General features: G+C 45.7%; 1 protein-coding gene across 1 annotated transcript in view; it reads right to left on the bottom strand.

The window, feature by feature from the left end:
• Positions 1 to 16,341, bottom strand: part of Tmem117 (transmembrane protein 117) — a 462,083-nt gene that overhangs the window by 438,257 nt on the left and 7,485 nt on the right. Inside the window, exon 2 of the mRNA NM_001271239.1 lies at positions 15,106 to 15,408. Coding sequence (NP_001258168.1) covers positions 15,106 to 15,382 — 277 coding nt within the window. The 5' untranslated portion in view covers positions 15,383 to 15,408. The remainder of the gene's footprint in view (positions 1 to 15,105; positions 15,409 to 16,341) is intronic.

The following is a 16,341-nucleotide window of genomic DNA, read 5'->3' as shown; positions in this document are numbered from 1 at the left end:
GAAGGACAACCCTAGCATGTATCAGAACCGGGAGACAAACGTATCTAATGAGTTGCATGAGTGAATAAATTATACCCCGACGTGTACACACGTACCCCACCTCAATATATTATCCACGAGAGCAAGGGCCTTGGTTGTTCTACCGCTATTGCCCACTGCTGTATCCCCAGTGCCTAAAGCCGTTCATCCCCCACACACAACCCTCTAAAAGAACTCCTTGGATAAACGCAAAACCATCTTCTATTAAGGCCTCCTGCAAATCTGAGACTAACATATGTCTAGACCTGCTAAATTATTGAATCTAAAGATCTCCCCCCACCCACCCACTGTTGACAGTTTTCTTGGAGCAGTGTAAAAATATTCATCTTTACGTTCTGTTTGGGCTGTCAGCTAGAATTCAGACACTAAATATGTGTTCTGTCCTCTTGGGCTTGGATTGTTAAGCACTTTGTGTTTACAAAATGCAGTGTCGGGGACAGAATTCAGTGACGTAACTGCTATAAACAGAAGCAGGGGAAGGACCTGGAAATGAAGGGATCGCATAGTCTTGGGGCTCTGGGTGACCTGGGAAAGAGCCCGGGGAAGGTTCTGGCACCGTCTACCACCTCCTCCTCATGTGGACAGAACATCTGTTCATCCCAAGAAAGACTTTTCTTCTTCTGTGTGGGAATCTGAGAGTCTCAGCTTGAAAGGACGATTGTGACTGTCCCCATCTGCTGCCTCCAGCATGTCCTTCAGCGCCTCCCCTGCTTCCAGTGCCACCACAAAGCAGCCCTGTGTCCACCAGCCAGGCTTAAGGAAGGGGCATCTTTGAGAAGCATTTAACCCACTCAGGACCCAAGCTTTCTCCTAGACTCAGACGTGGAGATGGGAGAGAGGCAAGTTCAAGGCCAACCTGGGCTACAGGGACAGTTTGAGGCCAGCATGGGCTTCATTACATTAATCAGGTTGAAATGTATGTATTTACAAATCCGGAAGCTTCGTTTCCCAAGCAGGGGGGCAAGCATCAGCAGGGCACCATGCCGTGAAGTTTCTAAAACACCAGTTTTAAGACACGAAGTTTAAACGGGCAACTGAGAAGCCTTGGCAGGACGAGCGACTCCAGCCTCACAGTCCCACCTCACCCAGCCTTTGCTCCTCATGCTGGCTCTGCACCAGCCTGTGACTCCTGCCTCTTGCCAAATGCTCAAAGCACATTCAGCCTATGGCTCCTGGGCTTGTTCCATAGATGTCATGGGGTGCGTTCTCCCAGAATGATACGAAGGTGCCTGCTCCATCTCCTTCAGATCCTTATGAGAGAGAGGGAGGGGAGGGGAAGGGGGAGGGGGGAGGGGGGAGGGAGGGGAGAGGAAGAGGGAAGATCCTGGCAACTCCCTGCTCCTTAGTTGCAATAGCTTTTTCTGTCAGACAGAAGTCTGGCTCACATGTTTGTCTGTTTTGTTTTGTTTTTTTCTTTCTTACTACAATGAAAGCTCAAAAGAAACAGAACAGAGACTTTGGTTTTCAACATGAGAACCCGCAGCCTAGAAAACACTCAGTGTGTCTTGAGTGGAAGCAACCCAGCTTATGTGTTTAAGGCTCCCGATCCCAGCCACTCAGTTGACACAAATGGATTGGCGTGATTCAGAGCAAACAGGTTCACACCGAGCTTCAAAAAGGAACTTGGGGCATCGACACCTCACAGCTTATCACATGTGTCTGAGACCTAAGTCTGCCTTTTTGTAGTCTCTCCTGGTACTACAATAACCCAGACTAAACACCCGTCTTTCTAAGCAAATCTGGAGACTAAAGCTGGATGATCTAGTAAAAGGTTAAATTTCAACTTCAGAAATAGATCGTTAAGGCTGGTGTTCAATCAAAGACAGGACAGGCTCCGAGAACGAGAGCCCCTAAGTGAAGTTGATACTGTTTTAAAGCAGAAAGCAGGATCATTCTATTATCTGGGTTTTCCTTGCACTCTGCCTCCCTCCTCCCTCTGTCCCCACTGGCATTGTTTCTAAAATGAGCCCCGAGTGCCCCCCACCTGTGGCACCTTGCTGCCTCCGGGCCAAGTAGCTAACCTTGCACTCACCTCCCCTCCAAACGTGATTTTTGTCTTCCTTGTGATCGAAGACTTTTAATTTCCTTCTTGGTTCCATGTTTTGGTTTTCCCCCCAAATAAGCATGTAGCATTTCAATTTAAATTTTAATAAAGGAATAATGTGTTTTGTGGCTTCTGCTATTTCAAGATACCTTCAGATCTTCAACCTGGTGTTCGAGAGCCTCCAGAATTGATTTTTTAAATTTTTTATATTGTACGCATTTATTATTTTACAGCACCTGTTTGGTTTCTATTGAGAGAGAAAGGTGGGGATTTGGGTTGGTAGGGAGGTGGGGAAGATCTGGGAGAACTTGGGAGAGGGGAACCCTAATCAGAATACATTGCATGAAAAATACCTATTTTCGACTTAAAAATGCGAAGAGGCTCCATAATTCCCTTGAAGTTTCCATTAGCTGCCCCTCCCCCTACCTAAATCTGCTGACTCAGGAACCTCCTTCACACACTACCCAGGACCAAGTTGCCCCTTCCTTCTCCTTAGCATATGGTCACCAGCCCACCTCGCCCCTTTTCGTGCTAACAACAGATTTTCTGCTGCTACTGCTGTTCACGTCCAAAGACTTTACATATCCTCTGTCAATGAGACAAGGGCTCGGTGGAGAAACCTTGCAACAAGGATGCTCTGGCCTCACTCACTCATCCTGAGAGCCCGTAGCTCATACTGAGGGATAGAGTTTTAAACTAGCTCAAAACTCAGCAGCAGGATCTGACTCAGGAAGACAAATGATTAAAAATGCAGGAGGACTGGTGCAGACTCACTGACCCTCCGGATGTCACCGGACGTGAGTAAATGAGTAACGGGTTCTGTTCTACCCCTGTGATGTTTGTTCAAGCCCCCATTGTGCCCTACAGATAATGTTCCAGCCATTGTGTCCTGCAGAGAGTATTCCAGGAAACCGGGGCTGAAGCCTAACCAGATGTGTATCAGATGCAGATGCTTCGTCAACTCTGACAAACATTTACCCTAAAGGACAGGAATCAAGATCTGTTCTCAGGAGAATGAGGGCTTGACCTTTCCCCTGATTTAAACCCTAGAGTCTTAGGAACAATCCTGTGACTTTGAGAGTTTCCCCTTGTGACATTTTTGGTATTTCCTTTTGACATCCCCTCATCTCCTGGGGCTTGCGACTTCTTCCTTTAAATAGCCCTTCTCCCAGCCACTCAGGGTCGACCCCTCTGTCTCCTGCGTGGGATACGTGTCGACCTGGAGCTCCATAATAAACCTCGCCTCTGCTTATTGCATCAAGATTGGTCTCTCGTGTGTCTGGGGTCCACGACTTCCCGAGACTTGAGTGAGGGTCTCCCTTTGGGGATCTTTCAATACCAACCTCCCCTGGCCATTCCTGTCAGAATGACTTCTTGCACTTTCAGACTAGATGGCCTGCTCCTCCTCTTGGTGGTTATCCCTGCTGGCGCTGCAGTCACAGTGCAGCCCTGTGGTCTAGCATCTGGGTCTAATCAGCATGCTGTACGCTGCTCTACTGAAATATGCCTGTGCTGTGGATTCACGCACTGAAAATGTCTTGGGCAAACACATCCTGAAACATTTGTCAGGGGCGATGGTGACAGATGGCTGCTATTAAGTAGGAGCACACCAGGATGGGCATAAGGTGAAGGGGGTTAAATTAGGACGTAACCTTCCTCGGGCGGCTGAAACAGGTTCAAACCTGTACTCTCAGGTCCGTGTGTCCACTCTTAGCTGGCTCATCCCGGCCATGCCCTCAAGGACACACCAAGTACAAGATGTGTGAGCTGGACAAGGGAAAAATCTGGGCCTGTCATCATGTTCCCCGTAAGCTAAAGGAGTGTCTGCTGGGAATGACCCTCTCTGCAGGAAACACCTTGGGCTTTTCTCTGGGCTCCACAGCAAGGGTACTGTGTGCCCTGAAACTGAGAGACTCCATCGAGGTCAGTCAAATGACTTCCTTTAACCCAGAGGAAGGACTGTCAGGCGGAGACGGTGCCAGAAAGCTCTGGACACTGACCCACTCCCAAGTCAGACAAGGCTGGCCTCTGCCAGTTCGCCATCTGGAGTGCCTGGAAATGAGGTTTCAGCTTAGGGACTAACTTTGCTGCTGGCTCACATGATGACCTTGGAGCCAGGCAAATGAACCTGGTGTATTTCTGTGTACCCATCAACAAGAATGCTCCATCAGAGCCCAAATCAAAAACAACGGAACCGCCCCTCCCACCGCCCGCACTCAGGACCCAAAAATATTCACAGTGATGAGCAGTCAAGCCTGCCTCTGAGGACCTCTGCTCTGATCATGTGTGGCCCCTACGTCTCGTAATGGCTTCTCTTTCCCCCTTCTATCCAGAAGCCCTCAGATCAACACAGCCCCCATGAGAGCTTCATCCCACATCCACCCACCCAGCCAATTTCCCTATGAGGGGAATATGATGTCCATTGATGTCACTGCTGGTATCCTCCTTTGCCTAGTGCACCCCCCTGAGTAGCGGACTATTTTAACTCCATGAAAATATCCTTTAAATGATCCAATTACAGCACTGAGAGGGTGGACGGGGAAGAAAAGGGAAGCAAGCCAGAAAAATAAAAATCTCAGATCACACCCCTGCTTCAGTCAGGACTAATTACCCGATGTCGCACAAACAAACAATGCCTTAATTGTAAACAATCCAATAAGCCAGGTCCTTTCACTGCCAGCTTTGCCACTTGCTGCCACATCAGCTGCCAAGTTCTACCCTGGCCAGGTCCGCCTCACCAACAGTGAGCTGGCTTTCCTCTCTCTGGTGAGCTGCAAGGCCGTAAGGATCCCATAGCTTTGCCTCCTACCTAGAGGAGATGGACGCACTGCTCAACTTGGAGAGGACAGGACAGTCCCTAGACCGTAAATGGCTCATCTGTTCCAAGAACAGGGAGAAAAGTACCTAGAAAGCTTGCCTGGTTAACGGTTTCTGAATCACAGCGCTCTACCTGACACAGTGTATTAAGTCCTTGAAAAACCTTTCCTCAGAGTTTGTAATCTCTGTCCTGCAGGAACTAGATAGCAGCAGATTCTGCCCCAAGGCTGCAGCTGACTGCCTTTTAGTGCTAATGATACAAGTTAACAAAGGCACCTCACAGGCAGGCAGGCAGGCACGGCTAGGGGGATTTCCAGCCTCACTGTCTCTTCCTGCTCTATGGAGAGAGGGCACTACAGTCAGGAGGCAGCTCTGCTGGAAAGAACTCCAAAACTCACTTAACCTTTCTGTGGCCCTTAACATCAAACCCGAGGCCATACGCGTGCTGGCACAGAGCTCTACCACAGGGGTCTGCACCCACCCTGAACAGCTCTAACACATCAAATTTCCCTAGGAGAAACAATAATCTGTTGACTTTTTAAAAATATCAATTATTAACATTTTTTTCAGTTTGCTTCCCCTAGAATGTCAACTACCAATGCTTTTTCAGTTCGCTGCCCCTAGCCTGTTTCATACGCCCACAGATCTGTATATGCGAGCTTTCAGAAGGACAGGACACACTTTTCAGCGAAGTCTTCAGCCATCTCTGGCTCTGAAAGAATTTCACTCTGCGGACTGTAACTGACTATTGACAACTCAAGCCCTCTCGGAAATGAAGACATGAACACTTGGGAAAGGTTTGGTGAGACGATGGTGAGACATTTACAGAGACATGAGTGTAAAACACTCGGTGATAGTTTGAGAGGACAGAGTTTAAAGCCAGGGGTTGGATCTCACTTGCAGACATGTAGATGTTACAGGTAATATGGATACAGACGTCTGACTCCCACAGATGGAAATTCTCATCCTCTTGGTCATACAACACTGAAAGCCGCCGATCGTTGATATTTCTGCTGAGCAGTCTAGGATTATATTTTCTTCCATGTACCGCCGAGTACCCCCATACACTGAGTACTATTCATTTGTTACCAGTGAACTGCTCAGATCTCAAATTATCACACAGCGGCTCAACCTGCACCATTTTATTGACATAATGTGTTGTTTTCCAAAGTACTTGTTTTGGTTTGTTTTAATGACTTAGTAGTCCTGTATCACCAAAACTATGTTGCCCACATTCTCTAGAATATCCGTGTTAGTATTCTATCTAGGCACCACCCCACAGTTACCTGGCAACAGCCAGGTATGCCTGACTCACTATAAAAGGGGCTGCTTGCCCCCTCCTCTCTCTCTCTTGCTCTCCCCTTCCCCTCCTTGCTCCTGCTCTGTCCCCTTGCCCCTCCCCCCTCTCTCCCCATTCCTTTCCCCCTCTCTATATGCTCATGACTGGCCTCTACTTCTCTATTCTCTCTCTCTCTCTCTCTCTCTCTCTCTCTCTCTCTCTCTCTCTCTCTCTCTCTCTCTCTCTCCCCTCTGCCTTTCTCTGCCTCTATTACTCCCTCAACTCCCCTCCCCATGCCCTAAATAAACTCTATTCTATACTATACTGTCTGCATGGCTGGTCCCTCGGGGGGAAGGGATGCTTCAGCATGCGACCATGGAGGCACCCCCTTCGCCTACACCTGACTACACATCCACCAAACATATTCCTTCTCTCCTTTATCTTTTTATAAACCCAGCAGTCTGAGTCTTTCCTATCAAAATAAAATCAAACGTCTAGTTCAAAATATAAAGAAAATTCCCAAAGTAGACTCAAAACAATGCAGTAAAAACAAGCAGGGAACTGGCACTATTAAATTCACTAATGACACCATATTGTTGACACGCTCATTGTCTTTTATTATAATAATGTAAGAAAGTATTGGAATTTTACTACAATAGTATAAGAAAAAGTCTAGACTTGCTCTTCTAAAATCTCGTGGTAGATTGAAATTACTCCCGTCAAAAAAGAATAAAATAAAATAGAGCAAAAGAATCAAAAGCAAAAACAAAAATAAAATAAAACACTTAAAAGCAAACACACACATAAACCCAGAAGGCCACTGATGTTTACATAACAGTCACACCAAGTGGTTTTATGTGTTTCCTCTGTTACAGCCATCTCCTTCCAGCCCTCATAAGCAGTCCAGAAACTAGCCTTTTGTTAGCACAACCACTGATGCTTTTTAAAAAGCTTAGCCCTCTTGGGGAAACAGGATAAGAATGAGGTTCTTAACTGTAGGGAAACAGAGAGACCCACATCCAGTGTCTGTAACTCTGACACTCGCATCTCCTGTTTGTCCAAATGTGTCAGCAAGAATTGTTATCAGCAAAACCTAACCCCGACTCACGAGGGCTGTTTGTAGTCCTTCTTTCTCCTGCCCAAGTGATAGCCACAGAAGCCGCCATCCAGCTACTGTTCATACTGATGTGTTTGATGGTGAGGCTTCAGTTCAGCAGGGTGATAGTCAGATCACAGAGAAATACACTAACTTAAAAAGACTCTTCCCTCAGACACAGAGGAAGAGCAATGGCCCAGGCTAAACTTTCTAAAACACACTCTGCAGTCTTCCCGACAAATGTCCATTGCCTGTGTGCTCACCACACAGCAGGACCTTCTGTTTCTCCTCCTCCTTCAGCCCCAAGAAGAACAGAGGGCCAGGCATCCCACCCAGTCTGCTTGGCTCCCCTCAGTCCTGCCCTGACTCTCACAACTCAGGTCCCATCAGCTTGGGGAGGTTGATATTCTTATTCCTCCCTCCATCCCTGGTGCTCACTGGCCTGAACACTCTGGTCCCTTCACGAATGAAGGTGGCTGCTGAAGGACCCTCCTGTCTCCTTCATTCCTGTCTCTCCCTCTCTCCCTCTCTCCCTTCACAACACCCCTCTGATTCTTTCTTAACGCCATGACATCATTTCATAGTTTCTTTGGATTTTCCCCAAACTCCAAGACCATAAAAGTCTAAAGCTACCACTTTACTGACTTGGACCCAACCACTCCCTCCCTCTCTCTCGCTCTCTCCCTCTCCCTCTCCTTCTCCTGCCCATTCTCAGTACAGATCTCTCAAGACCTCATTCCAGACGAGCCCTGTTTCTCCCTTTACAAGCACACACCCATGCTTTAAAACCTGAATTATCCTTGTCTCCTTTGCTCCCACCGTTTACCCCATGCCCTGACCTCTGTAAGCAAATCTGTGCAGCATTGGCTGACTAATCCCACTCTTACTGTAGCCTCATTTGAGGTCCCACCTGGGCAAGAATGCTTCCTTTCACCTTCCTAGCCACTGTGACCCCCGCCCTCTTGGGTTCCTACAGCATTCAGTGTAGACTAGTCATTTGATACTTCAGATGCATTCCCTTCTATTATCAGAGTCTTTAATTTTTCATGCCTATGTATCTTGTCTCTTTAACCAGATTTTAAATTCCCCACCTCATATTTTATGAATAAAGAAGTGAACTCCACTCTCTAGTTTCCAAGGAGAAGACAACATCAGCAGATTCAATATAGGAAAGGTGAATTTTTTTATCTAGTCCTTTAAATTTATCGAATACTGTGGGTCGAGCACAGTTCAGATGCTGAGGGTTACATGAAAAATAGCGACATAAGGCCTGCTCTCGTAGGGCTCATGTTATAGCTTGGAGACCAGACATTAATGAGACGGGTGGGTCAATAATGGCATATGTGAATTCTGCTGCAGGACGGGCAATAGAAACAGGCTGTGCTGGCTTGTTTTCTGTCAGCACGACACAAGCTAGAGTTATCTGAATGGAGGGAACCTCAGTTGAGAAAATGCCTCCATAAGATCCACCATGAGGTGTTTCTTAATCAGTGATTGATGGCAGAGGGCCCCGCCCATTGTGGATGGTACCATCCCTAGACTAGTGGTCCTGGGTTCTATTAAGAAATGGGGCTGAGCAAGTCATGATGAACAAGTCAGTAAGTGGCACCCCCACCCTCACCCCATGTCCTCTGCATCAGCTCCTGCCTCCAGGTTCCTGCCCTATTTGAGTTCCTGTCGTGACTTCTACTGTCCTATCTTGATGAACAGTGATGTGGACATATAAACTGAGTAAACCCTTTTCTCCCCAAGTCTCTTTGCTCATAATGTTTCATCACAGCAATAGTGACCCTGACTAAGGCACAGACTTAGAGTCGTTTTCAGGTGCTACTCATGGCAACCCATTCTGAATCTGCCTGCCTTCCACCTCTTCCAACTTGAGCTGGGCCCTGCCTTCAGTAGATAGACAGACCATTCTTGTTGAAGGAGATGACAGTTCCTTCAGACAGGTCACGTGACAATCTCTTAAAGGAGCAGTGCTAGAAAGGAGAGTTGAAATGGGCAGGGGCTCTGTGAACATGTCAGGAAACAAAAGCACAAGATAGAAGACACAGTAGGGAAAGAAGTGCTCTCTTCACCAGTGGAAGGGGAAGCCCTGGGTCCTGCTAAGACTGAACCCCCAGTGAACTAGACTGTTCGGGGGAGGGCGGCAATGGGGGGAGGGTTGGGAGGAGAACACCCATAAGGAAGGGGAGGGGGGAGGGGGATGTTTGCCCGGAAACCGGGAAAGGGAATAACACTCGAAATGTATATAAGAAATACTCAAGTTAATAAAAAAAAAAGTGCTCTCTTGTGAATCAGACTTCGCAAGTTCTTTAAAAACAAAAGAAAATGAAAGAGGAAGGGGTTGGGAGGTGGGCGTGAGTCTTGAAGGCGGTAAGCGCAGTGGTGGGCAAGTATAATCAAATCGCCTTGTATGAAAGACTCAAAGAATTAATAGAGATATTATATTTTAAAAAGGAAAGGGGAGGAAAATTTTAAAAAAAAAGGACAGTCAGCGAATATCATATTATAAACTTGCTTTTGTGCTTAAATATTATGTTCTGTCCTTTTATGAAATTAAGACTAAAATAGATAGATAAATAAATAAATAAATAAATAAATAAATAAATAAAATCCATTTGTCCTCTCCCCATCCAGCCTGCACAAAGCAGGAGAAAGAATAAGCTGCTCAGCAAAATTTATGGCAACAAAACCCTAACATTTTGGAGGGAAATCTCCCACGTGGCCCTCGAAATCTTTGTTTCTGCAGACAACCAAAAGAGGTAATGATTTCTATCGCCCCTTCTGCCTGAGTCCCAAGGATTTTCAGAACTCACTGGGGGTGACCCAGCTTACAGAATCAGCACATTAGAGTTTCCCTCCTTTCCTTGACTTCGGGACTTCATGACCCTTGTCCTAGTGCACATGTGGTCAGGAATAACTTCTATTTGTTTTTAGAATACAAATTAATTATTTAATAAACTTAAGAAAGAAATTAAATTCCCTTCTTATTTAATATTATACACACAATTTCTCTCTCCACAGGTAGAATATCATAACAAAACATACTATTTGAATTCATAAAAAAACAACTAAGATTCATCCATGCAAACAAGGAAAGGAGACACCACAGAGGGCAAACTGGTGATTCAGTAGAGCTCTCTTCTGATAAATCGTTGTGCAATGTTCAAGAAGAGTTATTCCTGAACTAAGAAATCCTTTTGAATGTGGTCCTCAATCACATGCCCCTGTTAGTACGGGAAGCCTGAAATCCCAGATCTTGGGAAGCTGGGGTAGGAATATCGAGAGATAAATGACACCTTGGGCCACAAAGCAAGGGTTCAACGGGAAAATCATGCTGCTTCTTACCAAGCTGTAAAACTGCAACATTGTATCTCACACATAAATAAATCCATGAGCACTAAACCCCTTCAGTAGATGCTCCCGTCTCACGCTGTGAATGGGAATTGATAGTATCCTGTTGTTCTGTTGAAGTTTACTCAGAGGAGCTAGCAAAGCCTGAGAGACTGAGGACATTTTATCCAATATCTAAACCTGGCATTTTATTAGAGATTCACAAAAGGTAAAACTACTTGGCACAAAATTATTCCGATCACTCCATAAACCATCCTGGTATTTCTGCAGCACAAGGTTCTGTGTCATTTACATTTAGTTGCCTCAGCACACACACACACACACACACACACACACACACACACACACACACCACCAACAACAACAACAACAACATCAACTGCCATAGACTTGTATCCTCACATCATTAAAGGCTTAAATATAGCTTTTAAAAAATGAATTATGTATAAGGGCTAGTTTTCTGGGAGCCAAGACAGAAACATTTATCATATATCAAGCCAATAAGAACATTTGTGCTTTCATTAAAGTTTGGATTCTTTCCCACAATGCCACAGGCTACCAGCTGAGGGCATCCAACTGCACTGCTTTGCAACAAGTAGACAACTTTGCAACAAGAAGACAACTTTGCAACAAGAAGTCAACTGGAATAATGCAAGAGGGCTTGAGAGAGCAACTCAAAACAGGTGAACAGGGATTCAAAGAGGAAAGGAGTTGGCTGAGAGGAAAGGAGTTGGCTGAAGTGTTAGAAGGAGCCCCTGGTCTCACAGCAGGGCTCTGTAAGAAGCATATTGAGGGGCACAGGTTCAAGGGCAACACACTGCAGTGTGGAAGCCCAAGAGTCAGATGGGAGTCGTCATCAGGAGCCTTGGCCATCAATCCAACGAATTTGGAGTCCATCTTGTGGGTGCTAGGAATCACTTAGCTGTCAAGTAAAAACCATTCTACAACTCACAGTGAATCAGGGAGGAGAGAGGAGCTAGGCAGAGTGGTTTAGAGTCCATGAACCAAGGAAGAAAACAGACAGAGAACAGGGATTTGGAGTTCATGAGGAAGCTGGATCAGGAGTCCACTTATCTTACTCACCGAACTTGCAAAGTAGCTTTTCCTCCTTTTTAAGATGCATCATTTCAAAGATTTTGAGTAAGGAGGAAAGAAGAAATTGTCAAACTGAAGTAATAAAACGGACATTAAAATCTTTCCTATTGTAGGCAAAGAAGTTAAGATGCACTTGATACCCAGTAAACCACTTGAAATCTAGAAAGCTTTCTTTCTGTGCTAAGTTTCCATACTAACAGGGGAACCGGCGTGAAAGCCACGACTGAGATCTGGTTTTAGCACAAGAGATAAAACTTACAAGAGAATAAGTAGACAAAACTTGGCAGTTGCAAAGTCAAACCACCCACCCGTATTATGGAGTCATTACTTTTAGCTAGATGGTTCTCAATTGTCCTTTCATAAACTTGGGAGCTTTTCTCCAGCCTTAATATTCTGACCGGCTTGCCACAACTACTGCATTTTTTTTTTAAAAAGTTCCTCAAATGGCTTACAGACACCTCTAGTCACTGACTATCCTCTCCAGCACTCCCTACTCATTTTGGAAGCTGAGTCTCACATTCAACCCCCCACATACCCTTAACTATTATATAAATTACTGCATACAACACCGAGTATGTTCCAGATTTGATTGGCTAGCCAACACTATGTTCCTGTGTCAATGACCTTCGGTGTCAACGACCTGTCCTCCCAGACCACAGGAGCGGGTCACCTAGAGACCACACCCTAGAAAAGGATGACTGCCATTCAGCCACACCCACAAATGCTCTCTTTTTATTGCTGCCATTTCACTTGAACTCTGGAATGCTTGATTCTCACCTAAACCTCCAAGCTCTTACAGGCTCCTACCAGACTGTTAGCTCCCTTCCTGTCCAGCCACATTCCGCCTTACCAGCTTGGGTTTGCATGTCTGAGCAACCCCCCACCACGATTTCAAATCATTGTTCCCAGTGGCTGAGCTCTGAGAAGAAAAAAAGCTGGGCAATTCAGACCAGTAGCAGTCACACTTGTAAGCGGCTATCCCCGGTGGCTCTCTCTGATGATCAACAACCTGTCCACCTATCCCTGGCTGACAGACGTCCCTCCCACAAGTCTTCCAAACCTTGACCACATGCCTTAAAGTCCCTCATTCTACTTCCTTTATTTTTCTTCTTTACACGAAAGTGAGGTGTGTCAGATGAGGGGATGCTCTCCTCCCTGCTCCTCCACCCCACATACACCCACTTCAGCACCATCTTCCCTCGGGGCTGCATCTAAGGAACGGGGGTCTCTGCTCTTGTCCCCTATAAGGCTGTGGTTTCTTCCCATATCCAAAGGCCAAGACCAAAGAGACCTTGAGACATGCAGTCATATCCGTTTGTTCTGTAGATACATTTGTTCTTTCTAAATCACGCCCAAGGTCCCCTACCTTAACTGTTATCATTTCTGGGTATACTATAATTTTATTACCCGTCCAGTTATCATGCTGGTACAATACGATTTTATTAAAGTCTCTTAGCGACTGGCCAGCTGCAGCACTCATATCTGATTTTATCCTCCCAACAGATCACTTATCAAATGTCGTACATTTACCTGATAAGCCCCGTCCTCCTGAAGGTAAATGTTTATGAGAGTAGAGGCCATACCTATTACACGCTCTACCCTAGTGTCTGGTGTGTCTATCGGGGAACTATCCCTACTTCTTGACCAACCTCAATTAGGCAAGCAGTGGGAACCACACCTCACTGGATCAAAATCAGCCTCTTCCCTGGAAGTTTGAACTTGGGTAAAGCTAGTCTTACTGAGGGACTTTACACTGTATCTCAACCTTGACAGAGCTCTAGGTCCTGATCCATTTCACCCTAGAGTCCATAGTGAATTTCCCGCTTGGTGTCTGTGAAATGGTTCAGTATCCTTATAACTGGTTATATATTTTTAAAGATTTTGTTTGTTTGTATTTTATGCTTATGAGAGTTTTGTCTGCACGTATAGCTGAATGCCAGAAGAGGGCATTGGCTCCATGGGGCTACAGTTACAGAGGCTCATGAACCTTCATGTGGGCGCTGGGAGTGCTCCTTTTTGTCTTTTTTTTTTTTTAAGATTTATTTACTTATTATATATAAGTATAGTGTAGCTGTCTTCAGACACACCACAAGAGGGCATCAGATCTCATTACAGATGGTTGTGAGCCACGATGTGGTTGCTGGGATTTGAACTCAGGCCGTCTAGAAGAGCAGTCAGTGCTCTTGACTACTGAGCCATCTCTCCAGCCAGGGAACGCTCTTAACTGCAGAATCAGTCCTCTAGCACAGCAGTTCTCAACCTGTGGGTCATAGCCCCTTTGGGGCTTGCATATCAGATATTTTGCAATTAGATACTTACAATTCACAGTGATGTACAGCGGCAAAATTACAGTTATGAAGTAGCAACAAGAACAATCTCGTGGTTGGGGGACACCACAGCAGGAGGGATGGATTCAAAGGGTCCCAGCATCAGGCTGCAGTATGAGAACCACTGTGCTAACACGTAACTAGTGACTTGTTAACTTAACTTAATATGTGTCCGATATTTATTACCAAGAGATCCCTTAATACTCTCCTGTTCTTTTGTATGCTATACTATAAAGGTTTCTAAATAAACATCGCGATGCCAAAGTTTTGGGTTTGGCTCTGGGTTTTTATCCAGGGGACGGAGCTAAGAAATAGAGGTAAAGAAATGACTCAGAAAGAAAGGTTTATTGCCACAAAGCCTGGTTATTTGTGTTTAACTCTTGGCACCCACACTGTGCAAGTAGAGAACCGACTTTCTGTTCGTTGTACTCTGAACACGCACACACACACACACACACATGCACACATACACACACATGCACACACACATGCACATACACACACATGCACACACACACATGCACACGTACACACACATGCACACACACATGCACACACAGAACACAGGCACGCGTGCATACACACAGGAACGTATCCACACACGTGCATACTACTAAATAAATAAATGGAAAAAATATATTCTTACCGTGTAGAAAAAAAGTGCTCTGTTTATAATTTCAAGTGCCTATGCGTGGGTTTGTGTGTATATAGGGCCAGTAGTCAACTTACTTTAATGAAACGCGTGTTGTCAGAAGGCACTGCCTTTACAATTGGCACTCTTAAATAGACCACGCTTAGGGCTATTTCTGAGTTTTTCGGCTGAAGGCAGTTTTTCCGTGAAATCTGACACTAATTTCATTTCCTGACCATTTTCCTAACCATCGAGCACAGGACAGTTAAAGAATCTGCCTCGTTACAACAGCCCAGAACCCACTGAGCACGGAGGACTAGCTGCAATCATCTGGCACTGGATCTTGGAAATGGACAGCTCTGGCTCAGAGAACAGGAAGTTGAGAGCCAGCAGCAGGGCCGCACATGGTACAGTACTTACCAAATAAACGCTGATGGAACAGAAACTTGCCAGCAATCAGTCCTATGAGAATGGCCAGTAGCCATAGAAGCACCTTCAAAATCCTCCAGCCAACTCCTCTAGGGTATTTATTTGTTACGAACGAAAAACAGTTTCCAACAACAATAACATTGGCTTCTGTTTGGCTGTGAGAGACTGGGTCCTCCGCGAATATCAAGAAGTTAAAGAAGATGACCAGGTAAGCCACGATCATGCGAGACCAAGGATGCTGGAAATAGTAACGGAAGTCTTTACCCATCCTTCAAGCCTTCGGTGCTGTTCGACCTGTGTAGGGAAAGACACCAAGTTAGAGCTGAAGAGAAGCCGTGCCTCTCCTTTGTTCACAGCTACTCAGGCCTGCTACACAAGAAGATGGGTGCGAAATACCACACCTATTCCTGCCTCGGTACCCAAACCAGTGCCAAGCTGAAGAGAGTTAACTGTCCTCCATCCTAATACACATACAGGTTTTTCCAGACAGAGTTTCTCTGTGTAGCTCTGGCCATCCTGGAACTTGTTCTGGCCTCAAACTCAGAGATCTGTCTGCCTCTGCCTCCCAAGACCTGTGCCACCACCGCCTTGCTTGAGGGGACACGAGAGGGAAGGAAGAACAATGCCCAAAGCTAAGGGGATAGCCAGGCTTTGACGGCCACACTCCTGTAATTCCAACACTTGGGAAGTAACAGGTGGAGTTTTACGAGTTCAAGGCCAGCTTGAACTATGGAGCAAGTTTGATGCCAGGCTAGGCTACATGAGACTGTTTTGTTTTGTTTTGCTTTGCTTTGCTTTTTTTTTTTTTTCAATGAGATCATGACTATGGCAACATGGTGGGGGTGTGGAGAGCACATCTTCATTAGGCTCTCAGACATTTTACCTTATGATAATACTGCGAAGCCACTCGAAAGACCCGGTGATACAGAAGTAAACTGAAAACATTAACAAACACTCTGCCCAAATCGGTCTCCACACAGCAGCGATTAGGTAATTCGACGGATATGGGATACGCTTCCAAATCTATTTCTAGACATTGTCAAATGGGCATATGGGCAGAAAATTGCCTAAAATAACCTCTTACAGTCTGGTTAAATAATTTCAAGAAAGATTTAATATACACAAGTCTGTACTAAGCATTTCCCCCAGGGGTGCGGGTGGGTGGGCAGGGCAGAGATGGACCGCTGTACTCCTGGGAGTTGTCGGGGAAAAGGAAACTTTCACAGA

The sequence above is a fragment of the Rattus norvegicus genome, chromosome 7, assembly GCF_036323735.1.
Source record: "Rattus norvegicus strain BN/NHsdMcwi chromosome 7, GRCr8, whole genome shotgun sequence".
In the NCBI taxonomy this organism is placed as follows: domain Eukaryota; kingdom Metazoa; phylum Chordata; class Mammalia; order Rodentia; family Muridae; genus Rattus; species Rattus norvegicus.
The sequence above is the reverse complement of the archived record's forward strand: the minus strand, read 5'-3'. Positions and strand labels throughout refer to the sequence as shown.